Source organism: Schistocerca cancellata, chromosome 12 (genome assembly GCF_023864275.1).
Source record: "Schistocerca cancellata isolate TAMUIC-IGC-003103 chromosome 12, iqSchCanc2.1, whole genome shotgun sequence".
Taxonomy (NCBI): Eukaryota; Metazoa; Arthropoda; class Insecta; order Orthoptera; family Acrididae; genus Schistocerca; species Schistocerca cancellata.
The window spans coordinates 147,115,945-147,132,805 of record NC_064637.1 but is presented as its reverse complement, the minus strand read 5'-3'; the positions used below and the strand labels follow the sequence as shown (position 1 = coordinate 147,132,805).

Sequence of the window (16,861 nt, the reverse complement as noted above, 5' to 3'; positions counted from 1 at the left end):
CGTGCTCCCTTGTTTTCATTGCTTTTAAGCAGAGAGTAAAAATACTAGAATCAATAGGAGAACACTGATCTTTTTTTGTGATAATCAACCACTTATTACATTTCAAGAAAAGAAGGTAATGATGGATTGACTGTTTCCTTTCATTTGCCTGTTTACTTTAATATTCTGATTCTATGTATCTCGAAACTATCCTTCTCATAATATTGTTACATTCTGTCCTGAAATTTCCAAATGGTTATATCAGCGGTAACTGCCATCCATAGGGGCAACGTGAACTGCTTCAGATCTTGCCTGCCTCTTGTATCACAATGCTGTTCCATAACTTTTGACGTTTTGCTTTGTTCCCTCTGCTTTTTTCTGGGTTCTCGACCTAAGGTGATGCTGCAGATCATGATCAAGTTACCAGTCCATCCTTTTTATCTTCCAGAAATAGAGACTTCGGTTATTGAAGGAGAAGAGGGACTGAGGACCTTCATGTGTGGTCCCCTTCAACTTCCTCAAAAATTCACTGCATCAAACTCCATTCCTTCCCCTCCACACAGAAGTATTGATTCAATGTTAGTTTTTCGGAACATGAAGTGGAATCAGATTAATAGCAACTCTACCCATAACTATTCCTCACAATATGTCGAATATTTTACCATTTGCTGTGACACTAATCAGTTTAATATCCTGGGAACACTCTTGGCCATTCTTCTTACAAAAAGTCCAACTGCGGTAGCAAAATTAAAGCAACTAACCGTAACAGTAGAGTTCAGGAGTGACTGAAGATAAAATTGTTGTGGATTTTCTTCACAGATGTCGTACAGTAAGTTCTCCACAGTGCTCGGAACTGTCGTTATCCATAGATGTCGAAACCTTAAACACTTAATTTCTTGAAAGAACAGCTATGTGGGTAAAACAAAAATTTTAATGGGATTTTATTTTGAAAAAATTATTTATTGAAAAATAAAAGGCAAATGTAATATATTTTTCTACATACTATGAGGTGACAAGTCATGGGCTACCTCTTTATATTGTCGCATCTCATTTCACCTGGCAGTGTGGTAACTCGACGTGGCACTAACTCGACAAGTCATTGGAAGTTCCGTGCAGAGGTGTAAAGCTGTGCTGCCAACCTTAACTGCGAAAGTGTTGCTGGTGCAGGGTTTTGTGCACGAACTGACCTCTCTATTATGTCCTATAAAATGTTTGATGGGTTCATGTCAGGTGATCTGCGTGGCCAAATCATTCGCTCGTATTGTCCAGAATGTTCTCGTGTGGCTCACTGTCATCCGTAAAAACTTCACCGTCATTTGAGAAAATGAAGCTTACGAATGGCTGAAAATGGTCTCAAAGTAGCTGAACATAACCGTTTCCAGTCAACGATTGGTTCAGCTGGGCCCACTCCATTCCATGTAAACACAGACTGCACCATAAGAAAGCCACAGCTAGCTCGTACAGTGCCTTGTTGACATCTTGGGTCCACGGTTTCATTTGGTCTGCTCCACACTCAAGTCCTACCAGCAGCTCTTACCAACTCAAATCTGGAATCATCTGATCATGCGATGGTTTTCCAGTCATCTAGGGTCCAGCCGATACGGTTAAAGGTCCAGGAGAGGTACTGTAGGCATGTCGTGCTATTCACTAAGTCACTTGTGGTGGTCTGCTGCCACAGTCCATTAATGCCAAACTTCACTGCACTGTCCTAATGGATAAGTTCATCATACATCCCACATTGATTTCTGAGGTCATGCAGTATTGTTTGTCTCTTAGCACTGACAACTCTAAGCAAAAGCTGCTGCTCTCATTTAAGTTAACATCTTTGGTCACTGCATTATCCGTGGTAGAGATAATGCCTGAAATAAATTTGGTATTCTCGGCACACTCTGGATCTCAGAATATTAAATTCCTTAACGATGTCTGAAATGGAATGTTCCATCTGTCTAGCCACAGTGACCATTTGTGTTCAAAGTCTGTTAATTCCCGGCCATAATCATCTCGGAAATTTTTCCACGTGCATTGCCCGAGTGCAAATGACAGTTCTGCCAATGCACTGTCATTTTATACAACATGTACTCGATATTACCACAACCTCTGCACATGAATATAGCTATCCCGTGACTTAAGTCACCTCAGTGTAGCTCCCTGACTTATAAATAAATTATTTCCAACAAGAAGAAAGATTCTCTATCCCAGCATCGTAGAGTGAAGCTGGTTGCGTCAACTCAATTATGCCTAAATCCCCCTGTGCCTTCATCATTTCCAATTTGTTGCTCTTGTGGAGCTGCTTTTAGCAGCACAAACCCAAGAAAATTATAGCTGTTAATCCATACTGTTGGGAGGATGGTTAAGTTAAAGCCAGTGCATTCCAAGTTTTGAGACTATTAGAGCTTCAGGAGGGCCCTACATAGTTGTGGAGGAAAATGGCATCTGGAATCAGTCGGTCTCATCTTTTGTGATGATATGCAACCCTCACCTCATTCAACAGCTTGCAGCAGTAAGCAGCATTGAGTGTGCATCACTCGTGCAATAAATCTGTCGGCAAAATACCTCATTGATCAGAGAAGATAGCCTGAATGACCTTGCCAGTTGTCAGTCGACTCTTGGTTTTCGCTGAGGCTGTCTCCCTTTTTCTCTGCTACTCTGTACTGCCTTGTTTTGACTTGGGACTAGTGGTGAACCCATGTTTTGTCTCAGGTGATGACGCAATTCAAAAATACATTACATTCTTTCTCGAAACTTGCTGTAAGCCTCTGAAAGACCTCCAAGTGGATCATCTTCCGATCTATGATTGAAAGGTGAGACACATCTGACACACACTTTATGGAACTTCAGGTCATTTTTGATAGACAGTTCCCACAACTTGCTCCAGCTTGGTCTGCAATTTATTGTACTGTTTAAAGTTGATCACCTTTGAAGATTTGTCGAATTGTGTGAATGTTTTCAGTTGTAATGTCAGTCTGAGGATGGTGATTGTGTTCCTGATTGTCCACTCATTTTTTACACCTTGAATGATTCTTGCTGGGCAAAGAAGAGTCCTTGACAAGTTTGGTCTCCAAACAGTGCAGTCAATCCTGGAAAAATTTTTGTCACTCAAGTTTCTTCATGAGGAAGAAATGTTGTAATTATGCATTGTACAATGGACTGGTGCATCTATTGTTCAGACAATGTGAGTGCTACCGATGAATTGGTTATAGAGTGTGGAATGGCTGGCTCTTACCCCTCTATCAGACTGTGTCCCCCTTTAAGGATACCAGAAGTGTGGGCACAGTCCTACCATCAGTACATGCTCATGAGCAGAAATCCTGTTCATATTTGATTTACATGTGAACACATTAAACAACAAATAGAATGCAACAAAAGATCCATTTACTTTATCCTTCATATCTTGGTTTCGTTGTAGGTCCCTAACATGTAAAACAATTTATTGCCTTTGACAGATCAGATTTTTCTCACTGCTGAAACTGTTTTCATTAAAAAACTTTTCACCTACTTATGTTTTTATTTAACATCAACTAGGGTAGGTTACTACTCACCACACTGACGTGTCACGGAATAGAGGACTGAAAAGAACATTTAAAAATAGACTAAGCTAGTGGGAAAAATACCTCCTGTAGATTTGGTCCACTTTTAAAGTGCCTCTCTGTCTCTCAACACTACCTTTATGTGGCGAGTAGCAGTCTATCTTGATTCGTATCTGTGTTGTCCCATGGTGCATTTTCAATAGTATATTTTTATCCGTGCTCATTGTAGGCTTTTCCTCGTCAAGAGTATTGTTAAACCTAAATAGCGTTCTGCTTTTACATTTGGCCTCTCTTGTGGGTGAACACTAGTCGTAAAAATATCAGATAGACGATAGAAGATAGCGAATGCAAGGCAGTCGTAGAGCCCAATATCGCGGACACTGAGGCTCTGAAATTTGTCAGCCTATTGTTTAAGGGGCCTGTACAGATATTTTGATTTTCTGTAAAAATGAGGCTGTTCAGAAGGCAGGAAGAGTGTAAGTGAAAAAGAGAAACAAAAAATTGAACATGTACGAGGTGTGATCAAAAAGTAATGTTGTGTGCTTCATAATCTGATTTTCAAAACTTTATCTTGTTGGTACATGTGTTCCTGATGTATGTTTGCATTTTCACGTGTTTTGAGTATTTAGTTTACTGTTGACGGATGAAAAGGTTGTGTGTGTTTTAGGGAGCTTAGTGAATTTTTACATTTGAAAAAGACTGATCAAAGACTGCTTTTGGCAAATCTGCTGTGAATAACAGAAGTCTGCAAGTGGTATAAACATTTCACAGAGGGTTGAGAAGTTGGACGATGACTGCTCTGGATACCCTGGCATGTCAATTACTGATGCCATTGTGGAAGTAGTAAAGAAAATGGTTCTGGAAAACCACCAAATTATCAGAGGTGTTGCTGATGATGGTGTATCCTTTGGCACATGCCAAGCATTTATTTATTTATTTATTATTTTTTTTGCTGGGTTTTTTTGAGCATTAAACATGTAGCATCAAAGTTTGTTCCAAAATTGTTGAATTTTGACCAAATCGATGTCGTATAGACATCCCCCAGGAGTCGCTGAATGTAGTAGACAATGATCCAGAACTTCTGAAGGAGGTTATAACAGGTGATGAAACATGAGTTTATGGGTTTGATGTCGAAACAGAGGCCCAATTGTCCCAGTGAAAACCTGATGAAGAGCCTAGGCTGAAAAAAATGTGGCAAATGTGATCACATGGGAAGGTCCTTATCACTGTTTTTGTAAATCACACTGGGATAGTGCATCATGAGTTCCTGACTTATCATATGGTCAGTAAGGAATACTGACTGGAAGTTGTGCCATTTGCTTGAAGCAATTTGCAGGAAAAGACCAGGATTATACCAAAACCAGTTGGAAAATTGATCACAATAATGCACCTGCTCACACATCAATGCTTGTTTGTGATGTTTTGGCAAAAAAAAAACAAAAATATTACATTGCCTCAGCCACTGTATTCACCAGACACAGCTCCTTTGACTTCTTTCAATTCCCGGGGCTGAACAGAACTGTGGAAGGACATCGTTTGCCACCATTGATAACAGAATCACTGAAGGTCCTGAACACCATAATGCAAAGTAAGTTCCAGAAGTGCTTCCAAGATTGGGAAAAGTGCTGGCACAAGTGTTATATCTGGGGGAGGGGGGTGGGGTGTGTGTAAGTTTGAAGGGGACAGAGTTGATTTTGATGGATAAATAAAAAAAGTTTTAAGAAAAACAGAAATTCCCGTTACTTTTTGATCACACTTCGTAGGACCTGAAAGTTGAAAGTTCAGTGAAAGAAATAGATATAAAATAGATTAAAGTGTAGTTTTGTAAATAAATTGTTGGCTTTAGGCAGTTACTGTGCCCATAATGCAGTAGATTTTAAAATGTGAAGTGAAGCACTTTCTAACACAGTAAATAGCAATTTCTGGTAAAAAATGTTTTGGATTGTCTGTTTTTTTGTTATCTTCAAAATCTTGGGTTTGCATTGACCTGGAGAGTTGGGAGCCCACTGTACTACCACACGTTAAAAAGCTCTTCTTCCACAGTTACTGCCACTGATGTCCCCGGAGATGATTTTCTACAGCCAAGTGACGTGGCTGGAAAAGCTGCTGCTGGATCGGCCAGCAGACGATGACTTGGACGATGATAATGACGACGTGCTACCGGTAAGTCTTCAGGAGGGCCCTTGCACAGTATTCCTGTAGAGAGTGTTAACATCAAATTGTCAGATTGGGGGAGGGGGTAGGAGGAGGAAGTGACCTGGCCCTCGTACAGAGCACCAAAGTGTGAAGAGCTGTGTGGGGGGGCATGAACCACCCCAGCCTCTCAGTATTTGGGCAGCTTAACCTGTTTTTGCGCATCATAAATAGTTTTGTGAAAGCCTGGGACTGTAAAAACAATGGGTTTGTTTATAAGAAACTTACCTGCTGCCAGTCAAGATTTTCTTTTATTCCTGTTTCACATGATGCATTCTGTGAAATGATTCCCATTTTATGCAATGCTTTCGATGTGCGAGGATTGCTTTGTTTTGTCGACTTCACGGCAATGTATAAAAAAAGCACAATTTTATGGTTAGTTATCGATTTTTATTTGTTGTTAGTGGTGAAATTTGGAAAAAACTTGTATTTAGTTTTCTTTGGTCCATTTGCGTAGTCTACGCAAAGTCTAGACAAATGTACCATAAAAGAACTGTAAATACAACTTATTCCAATTAATAACTCAGTTGTGTCTCTTTAATATATTACACTGAAGTCAACAAAACAAAGCAGAACCCCGCACTTCAAAAATGTTAGCTAAAAACACCATAGTACAAAGAGAACACACACTTGAAAAGCAGAATCATTTCCCAAAACGTATCATGTAAAATATAAATAAGAGAAAATCGTGATTGGTAACAGAAAAGTTATTGGGTTACATAGAGCAGCAATCAGTCGTAGAATTAAGTTGCTTTAATATGACGTTTATAGTCACAACGCAGATCAGATTTCGACCTGTCAGGTCATTTGTTGTTGTTGTGGTCTTCAGTCCTGAGACTGGTTTGATGCAGCTCTCCATGCTACTCTATCCTGTGCAAGCTTCTTCATCTCCCAGTATCTACTGCAACCTACATCCTTCTGAATCTGCTTAGTGTAATCATCTCTTGGTCTCCCTCTACGATTTTTACCCTCCACACTGCCCTCCAATGCTAAATTTGTGATCCCTTGATGCCTCAAAACATGTCCTACCAACCGATCCCTTCTTCTAGTCAAGTTGTGCCACAAACTTCTCTTCTCCCCAATCCTATTCAATACCTCCTCATTAGTTACGTGATCTACCCACCTTATCTTCAGCATTCTTCTGTAGCACCACATTTCGAAAGCTTCTATTCTCTTCTTGTCCAAACTAGTTATCGTCCATGTTTCACTTCCATACATGGCTACACTCCATACAAATACTTTCAGAAACGACTTCCTGACACTTAAATCTATACTCGATGTTAACAAATTCCTCTTCTTGAGAAACGCTTTCCTTGCCATTGCCAGTCTACATTTTATATCCTCTCTCATCTGCAGAGGTAGTTGGCATATAAACTTGTACTACTGTAGTAGGCATGGGCTTTGTGTCTATCTTGGCCACAATAATGCGTTCACTATGCTGTTTGTAGTAGCTAACCCGCACTCCTATTTTTTTATTCATTATTAAACCTACTCCTGCATTACCCCTATTTGATTTTGTATTTATAACCCTGTAATCACCTGACCAAAAGTCTTGTTCCTCCTGCCACCGAACTTCACTAATTCCCACTATATCTAACTTTAACCTATCCATTTCCCTTTTTAAATTTTCTAACCTACCTGCCCGATTAAGGGATCTGATATTCCACGCTCCGATCCGTAGGACGCCAGTTTTCTTTCTCCTGATAACGACGTCCTCCAGAGTAGTCCCTGCCCGGAGATCCGAATGGGGGACTATTTTACCTCCGGAATATTTTACCCAAGAGGACGCCATCATTTAATCATACAGTAGAGCTGCATGTCCTCGGGAAAAATTACGGCTGTAGTTTCCCCTTGCTTTCAGCCGTTCGCAGTACCAGCACAGCAAGGCCGTTTTGGTTAATGTTACAAGGCCAGATCAGTCAATCATCCAGACTGTTGCCCCTGCAACTACTGAAAAGGCTGCTGCCCCTCTTCAGGAACCACATGTTTGTCTGGCCTCTCAACAGATACCCCTCCGTTGTGGTTGCACCTACGGTATGGCCATCTGTATCGCTGAGGCACGCAAGCCTCCCCACCAGCGGCAAGGTCCATGGTTCATGGGGGGGGTCAGGTCATTATCAATGCTAAAACAAATAAGAGTATATATTACAATGTAATTTAAAAAAGTTATAAGTCCCTCACATCATTGTCTTTTAATGTTAACATTACATACCAGTGTGGAATTGTAGCAGTTGTTGGTGCTCAAGAGAATGCTTACACAGTTCAACCATTACTGTCATAAAATTATATGTTGGTTTCACAGTACACATCGGTTTTGCGTATGGCGCCTTCTATGAGCTGCGCCTGAAGTTCAGTTTTGACGACATTTTTTGTAAAATTTATGTTGTATAGTAACTGAGTAGTAACATGAAATTATTATGAGTAAAACTATGTAAAATTACAATTCTTACTTTTTCTCATGTCTGTAATGTGCTAGATGTTTAAATTACTATAACACGTAACAGTGACAGTTTACGCCTCATGGGCTAAAATTAATTATAAAACTAATATGTCTACATAAAGTATGTTATAGGAAGTATTGCATATTTTGTCGTGTTGGGACCTGTCTTAACTTAATTAGTTGTTATTTGACAAAAGATATAACATTAACTTTATTTACAAAATGCACTTTGTTGGCACTAGTAGCGCTTGTAAGCATCATTTCCATATGTCGCACTTAGTGGCCGAGAAATAAGAACAATATGATAAAGCGTGATCTTTTGAACACTTATTTTGAAAAATGACAGTTTTACGTATTAATTGTTGCTAATAGTTGCCCTCATGAGTTTGTGTGTTATTTTAATGCAATAAATTATGTAAATATAGTGTTATGAAAGTGGTACTTGTTTAGATCTTATGCAAGTGGCTGCTACATAATGGCGTGATGTTTGCGACTGATCTTTGAGACCCCCTGGGTCGAATTTTTCACTGCTTTCAAGTAGGCAGTTTTCAAAAAATTCCCAGAAATGGACATTTTTCATTATGACCTGATCATTGATCAGATTACACTTAGAAAGACCACCTGATGCCTTCATTTATGTTACATGTTAAAACACAGGGTAAGTCAAAAAGGACTTTACACCTTTGGAATGATATAGAAATTTATTGAGAACTTACAAAATTGGTAGATGTTTTGTTGCAAGCAACCTCAAGTTTCACATAAGTGTCAACTGTAATTTTGGTTCAATGTGATTATCATTTCTCATGCCCAGACATCCCATTGGTAACCAATTTCTTCCCACACACATTGGAGCAAATTGGCAGTGGTGGCTGAGATTTGATTTGTCATGTCAGCTAAATTGTTTGGTAGGGGAGGAACATACGTCTGGTCTTTAATGAAACACCAGAGAAAGAAATAAAGTGGTGTAGTCAGGGGAGCGAGGTGGCAATTCAACTGGCCCTTCGTGGCCAGTCCACTGACCTGGGTAGCAATTGTCACGGAAACATAGAACTAGTGGCGGAATAGGGCAGTGGTGCACTATGTGAATCAAACTTGAGGTTGTTTTCTACAAAATGACACATCTACAAATTCTGTAATTTATCTCAATAAGTTTCTATATCATATCGAAGTTGTATAGTCCTTTTTCACTCACCACATATTTGTTTTTCCCAGGATATATTACAGCCAGTACATAAAAGTCAAATGCACAGCAAAAGAAACACACAAAATTACATTCATATTGTGTGAATAAAGAAACAGTTATGAGGATTAATCAACAATAAAATGACATATATAAATGCTGTGGCGTAGCCATGAGGTAAGCAACAGTAAAAATGATCGATGTAAGGTCTAAGACATGTGTTATAAACACAGTTCTGCGACTCAGTTACTTTGCTGCACATATAGTAAAATTCGTCTGTCATGTCTCAGTTCCTAATCTGATTCCCACAGCATTGCCCAGTTTAATTACGCTACATTATGTTATCCATGTTTTACTTTTGTAGGTGTTTGTTTATAACTATTTTTCATGACACTGTCCATTCCGGTCACTTGCTTTCCCAAGTGCTTGAACACTGACAAAAATAGTGTCATCAGCAAACCTGAAATTTTTTAGTGATTCCCCATTTTGAAATTCCTCTCTGGTTTATTTTAGTGCTGGCTCTATGTACATATTGAATAATATTGGGAATAGGCTAAAACACACTGCCTTTTCACTAATTACTTCCTTTTGACAGCCTTAGGCTTTGGTTTCTATAAATTGTAGATAACTTGTTGCTTTCCTCCTCCCTCTCCCACCCTCCATTTGCCACTGCAGGCGTTCATTTGTTGCAGGGCCAGCACCTGGGACTGGAGTTCATGCAGTGGTTCCGGACTCTGATGGTGTCCTCCGTGTCGGACACGGGGATCTGCTTACTGGGGAAGGGCCCCCACTCCCCGTGGGGCGCAGCCATCCTCCGCAGGATGGGCTGTGGCCAGAACGAGCACAACCCGCGCCTCCGGAAGCTCGTCGCCCGTGGGTCAGTACGTTGTGCAAAGTGTTGTCACCTTTGCTGTGGAGTGCAGGCTATTCTCAGTTATTGAAACTGTGTGACAGCAAATTTAACATGGTTGCATGGTTTGATTTTGTTTCCAGGTTTTGCCAGTTAGGTTTTGATGTCCCTTTAATCTGTGGTCAAGCTATCTTTGCTTTTGTAGTAACTTTCTAATGCGGCTTTTGTACAGTGATCAGTCTTTCTCTCGCAACTTTACTCAGCGTGTACTTGTCTGAGGCTTATTGTACAATGCCTCTGAATTTAATCTACTTTTCCTCCACAGTTCTGTTTGAAGTCTGTTCTTGGGTACTTCACACAGATTTTGTTAAGTTCAGTATAACTGAGCTTCCCAAACTCCAAAAATGGTGGCTATTTGTGCCAAACAGAAATACAATGATAGAAATGGCACATTAGTAATAAACTAGCTTTAAAATGAGATAATTATGGGTGCAGATTAAGTAATGTTTTCTCTAGTTACAATAGAGAGTCTGTAAAACATTTCCCTGGTGACTGGTACATTTTTCTTCTCTTAAGATCTGAGTGACATACCTATACTATCTTTTTTAACCTCCTTCAGTCTGCATCTCTTTGCTCCCCAAGTAAGGAACTGTCAATTTCGAAAGAATGTATGTATAGATCGGCCTTTCTGTCTCATAATTTATTAGTTTTTTCAGTTGCATTAATTAACACTCTTCAATCAGTGAGGTGTCTTCAGGTTTGTGGCTAAGTCATTTAAATCAAATTTTAGTTCATTGACCACATTTATATTTAAACGCAGTTCCAACAGAGCGCTCAGAACACCTACAGAAAATACATGTACGCTTCCCAATATAACATTGGAAAATCTAGGTTAGAATATTAAGATTTCTACTCACCATAAAGATGACATGTTAAGTTGCAGTCAGGCACAATTGACACGCATAAGCACTGTTCATCAGAAAAACACACACACACACACACACACACACACACACACACACACACACACACACACACACACACAAAATGACTGCCAATTCCAGCAGCTTGGACCACATTCTGAACTGCACAGTTAGGAGTTAACCTTAAAACACATTTGCTGCTTCCTTAATTATCCCAGTCCCAACCTATGGTAACATACTGTCCCCACACCCTCCACACAGCAGCTTCGACTCCCTCTGTCTTATCTTCTCCCCATTGTCGTCTCCCACCCTCTGCCAATGCATCCACCCATCTTTCCCTTCATTGCTTCTCTCTTCCTTCACTAAATTTTCCCTGCCTTCCTGGCCCATAACCACCCAACACAGCACCTGTTGGCTGTCTAATCCCTGCATACTCCACTATATAGCACTCTTCTCTCTCCCAGCTGTAAACTATCCCTTTCCCTTCCCTTTCAGATTGCTGCTTCCATTCTCTGTGACAGTTGCATTCTGGCCTGAGCTGCCAGAGTTTGCAGTCTCGTGTGCGTGAGTTGGCTAACTTATACAAATGGCATGTTTTTCTCTTTCTTTTCTCTTTCTGATGAAGGCTGTGGCTGAAAACTTGTGTGTAAGTGTCTTTTAATTGTGCCTGTCATCTTTACGGTAAATAGCAGTCTATCTTTTCCTTCATGCTGTCCTTAGTCAAAAATTCATTTAAATTGTGATAGAAATTCCCTCTTGTAACAACTTTGTGAACAACACAACACAGTGGCCATTATGTGTGTGTCTCATCTTGCTTATGTAGCTAGCAGCACAGAAAGGATTTATTCTTGCATTAAAAGTGGATGTCATTATGAGAAAATAGCATTAGTATATTTCTTATTAGCTGTTGTACATGTCAAATGTTAAAATACTGCCAAAATATAGCAATAAAATTGATGTTAGATGCCCACTGAAAAGCATTTTCCAGCACTTGAAACAACAAAGTGGCATAGTAATGAACCGTAGGAAATACACTAAGGTGACAAGCCATGGGTCAGTGATATGGATACACCCAAGTGGTGGTAGTATCACATACACGAGGTATAAAAGGGTAGTGCATTTGCAGATGTCATTTGTGCTCAAGTGAGTCGTGCGAAAAGGTTTCCGACACAATTATTGCCACCCTGGGAATTAACAGATTTTGAACGCGGAATGGTAGTAGGGGCTAGGAATGTGGGACATTCCATTTTGGAAATTAAGGAATTGAATATTTTGAGATCCCCAGTGTCAAGTGTGTACCAAGAGTAGCAAATTTCAAGCATTAACTCTCACTACAGACAACGCAGTGCGGACGGCCCTCGTGTAATGACAGGGCAGCAGCATTTGCACAGAGTAGTTAGTACTAACAGACAAGCAGCACTGCAGAAAATAACACCAGAAATCAGTGTGCCACATACAATGAATGTATCTGTTAGGACAGTGCAGCAAAATTTGATGTTGATGGGCAGTGGCAGCAGAAGACCGATGCGACTGACAGCACGACATCATGTGCCGAGACGCTCTGGGCTCGTGACCGTATCGCTCGGACCCTAGATTACTGGTAAACTGTGGGCCGGTCAGGCGAGTCCAGATTTCAGTTGGTATGAGCTGGTGTGTGTCAGACCTCACAAAGCTGTGAACCACAGTTGTTAAGAAGGCAGCTTTGCGAGCTAGTGGTGGCTCCGTAATCGTGTGGACTTCATTTACACAGGGTGGCCCGGGTCCTCCCGTACAACTGGACTGATCATCAGCTGGAAACAGTTACGTTTGACTCCGTGGACATCATTTGCTGCAGTTCGTGGACTTCGTGTTCCCAAACAATGACGGAATTAGCAATGGGCCACAATTGTTCATGACCAGTTTGAAGGAGACTCTGGACAATTTGAGCTAATCAATGGCCAACCAGTTCGCTTGACACAAATCGCGGTGAGCATTTATGGGACATAGAGACAACTGCTAGTGCATGAAATCCTGCGCCAACAACTCTTTTGCAACTATGGACAGCTGTAGAGGCAGCATGGCTCTCTGTTCTGAAGGGGACTTTCCAATGACTTTGAGTCCGTGCCACGTCGAACTGCTGCGCTATGTTGGGCAAAAGGAGGTCCGACTCTGTATTAGAATGTATCCTGCGACTTTCGTCACCTCAGTGTAAATAAAGTATTAGATTACATTGAAACCTTTGCTTACTCTCCCGGTACCAGAGTCATCTACGACGATTGTATCTTTTCTGTAGACGGTGGTGTACTTAGAATGGGAGTTGCTTTATCCGTGGCCCTTCTTTGCAGGTTCTCTGATGTGACAGACGTGAGTGTGGACTATCTGGTTCACGTGGACACTCTGCGCTATTTGGACCTGACGGGCTGTGGAGTGACGCGGCACGCCCTCGAGAGCTTCGCCAATCTCCGTCCAGATGTTGAAGTCGTGGGACTCTAATGGTATTCCTCCCTTTAATTTCTGTCTCTATCCATCCATCCATCCATCCATCCGTCTGCCTTTTTGGATGGTGGTGTGCTTTATGTGTTACTTGTTGTTGGAACACACAACTTAAAGTACTTGTGGTTGTTACTGAACATACTTCTGGTTGTGTCATAACAGAAGTACGGAAAACAGATTGAATGGGAAGTTAAAATTAAATTTAACATGCTTAATTGATCAGATCTGATCATGTAATGAATCCTACTTTGAGGTGCATTTTCTGCAGCACATTGCTATAGAAGCTGGGTCTTGTGTGATGTTTGTAACACTTTCTGGGATGGATTTGCAGAGGTTGCATATTGCCTTAAACTCAGTTTTGCTTGGTAAGGATTGCTCGGTTAATAGTGTAATATGGTGTTTTAATGTGAATTGAGCTGAGAGGACAAAATGAGGGTAATCCAGCATACTGACAGTTTGTCTTTAATAAATCCCAGAAAAATATTTCACTAGCAGAAACATGTTGCAATAGCGTACTTTTATTTCTTTACACAATCACTGCCATTATTTAGGCTTGTTAAATCTTCCTCAGCCTCGGAATCCCCTCGTAATAGTTGGTTACCAGCAGTCCATTAAGCAAGTTGTATACTGGGGTCTTCACTTCACAATCATTTAAAAAAATTTTCATGTCAGGGGACACTTAGTGCCATGAAAATAGATAGTAGTGTAACCTGGACTGTATGGTGCTACATTAAAAGCTTTCTCCCACATTGATTTGGGAAGCATTTTATTGCAGCGACATTATGAATGTAGCCACTATCAAACATTTCTCATATTTAACAATATTAGGAAAAGGATATATTGCTGCTAGTCACCATAAAGATGACCTGTTGAGTTTCAGACACGCTCAACAGATGACTTACACATTGTAGCTTTCGTCCTACGCCTTCTTCCAAAAAGAAAATGCACACACATTCACAGAAGCAAACACACCTCAAGTGCACATGACCGTTACCAGTGTCAGCTCCTACGAGAATATCTTCTTTGCCTAATATTGTTGATATTCCAAGTTGGAGTCTCAATTGTTTGATTTATCTTATTTATTTTGCTAGAGGTGTGTGTTCTTGTGCTCTGATGACTCAATACTTCCAATATCCCGTGAGTGACCGCCTTTCCTCTTAAATTATTTACATTCTACCAGAACTTTGCTTACTATATTTACAGTGCCTAGTGGCTTCCTTCCATCCAAAACCTTATCTGCCCTTGGCCTCTCCTGTGTTATCTGGCCACATCTTTTCGTAAGTTTTTTCTCTTACCCTTTGTGACACACAGGCTTCACCTGTCCTCACCAAGGTGGCCATGCATGACTTTTGTGATGTTTTGTAGCATCAGTCGCAGACACTTTGACTGCATCGTACACTATTTTACGGACCATTTCTCCACCAGTGCTCTTGACACAATTTTGTGCATCCTTTTCACTCCCCAAACTTGTCCCTTCTTATCCCGTTCCCTTTACAACTACCTAATGCTTTCTTTTGTCTGTTACCCATGTGACCTCATGCTTTCCAAGCACTGTCCCAACCCAAATGGATCTGCATTAGTTGAAGAACGTATACATTTCCATGTTCCTTAAATTCTACATAAGCCATGGGATCCCTACCAACAGCCTAACCATAAAAATTCTCTTTTCTGGATTCCACCCATCCTTTTGCAACAATCTTCATCCTTTTCAGATTCTGCAGTCCCTATTCCTCACAAATCTGGAAATGAAGGAACACATCTTCATGCCACAGGCATCCCAGAAATTTGCTTTATCCATAAGATGCTGTTACTGTGCAAACCTATTAACATATACATCATCTCCATTTCACATTCAGTACCCCCCAAGGTTCTGTCCTAGGTCCCATTCTGTTTTTGTTTTATATAAATGATCTGCCACTTAATATTGAGTGTCACTCAGTTTTATTTGCAGATGACACATCTTTAATCATTGAAAGTAACATTACAGATTAAATTCCACAAACTGTATTAAATACTTTAGAAAACTTAGATACCTGGTTTGATTTAAATGGGTTAAAATTAAACATGGAAAAGACTCAGTTAATGCAATTTAAAACAAAACAAGCAAAATTAAATGATATTCAGGTCAGTCACAGAAACCAGAAATGTGAAATTCCTAGGAATGCAACTAGATAAAAATCTATCCTGGGGGTCACACATACAGTACCTTGAAAATAAATTAAATAGCCTAACATATGCAATGAGAATATTGTACAATGCTACCAGCTAATATATCACAGCTACTTTGAGTCAGTAATAAGTTGTGGAATTGTATTTTGGGGTAACTCAAACCATATGTGTCGAATTTTAAAACTTCAGGAAACATAATTAGAAATATGCACAATGTAGGGTGAAGAAAATCATGTCGCCCACTCCCAAAAAATCTGAGTATATTAAGTGTTCCCTCACTATACTTATGAGCTGATTATCTTTGTACACAGTAACCCTGATTTATTTGTAGCAAATCATTTTCAACATGATTACAACACCAGAAATCAAAATAATTTTATGCTGCCCACCCACCATTTAAAACTTCATGCTCAAACTCCACATTATATGGGTATGAAAATTTATAACAAAGTGAAAGGAAGAGAATTGTTCAGCATAAATTTAGAAACACTGAAAAAATCCTTAAATGAGGAACTAGTGCAGAAGTGTTACTATTCATAAATGACAACCTGAAAATTTGAGCAGGAGAGAGAGAGAGCAAGTACTTATGACTGCTAATCTTAAAAGTTTGTTACTTTTAAGAAAAATTATTAATTGCTTAAGTAATAATTCAGTACTGTATATTGTATTACTGGTATTATAAGGAAAATCGTAAATGAGTTCGTGTTTTGACGAGTCTCCTGTGCTTCTAAGTCAATGGCTTGAAATTGTATGTTATGAGACAATAAACTTCTATTTCTACTCCAGATTTGTAACCTTTGCCATCCAGCACTGCAGCACCATTCCAGATACCACCTCAATAAATAGTCCTTGTTGATTTTTGATATCTTACTCCTGTCTTGGAGTACCACTACCCAAGAACACCTGATCTTCCCCCAGTAATCTCCTAATAGCACACACACTGCCAAGCTGACCTTCTCAATTTGCCACATCGTCCAAAACTCCATCGCAGCACTCCACTAAATCCAGAACCCAAAACATTGTTGTTAACGTTTCCCCCAAGAACCTCAGTGCTGCCCAAATATGTTTTCATCCCCACACCCGAGTTAAACCATACTGGACTTACCAAAGATCTATTCTTCCCCACTC

At 40.1% G+C, this 16,861-nt stretch overlaps 1 protein-coding gene across 1 annotated transcript in view; it reads left to right on the top strand.

The window, feature by feature from the left end:
- LOC126109533 (uncharacterized) overlaps positions 1-16,861 on the top strand; it is an 80,007-nt gene that overhangs the window by 24,249 nt on the left and 38,897 nt on the right. Inside the window, exons 7-9 of the mRNA XM_049914552.1 lie at positions 5,550-5,669; positions 10,012-10,196; positions 13,417-13,552. Of these exons, the coding sequence (XP_049770509.1) occupies positions 5,550-5,669; positions 10,012-10,196; positions 13,417-13,552 (441 nt within the window). The remainder of the gene's footprint in view (positions 1-5,549; positions 5,670-10,011; positions 10,197-13,416; positions 13,553-16,861) is intronic.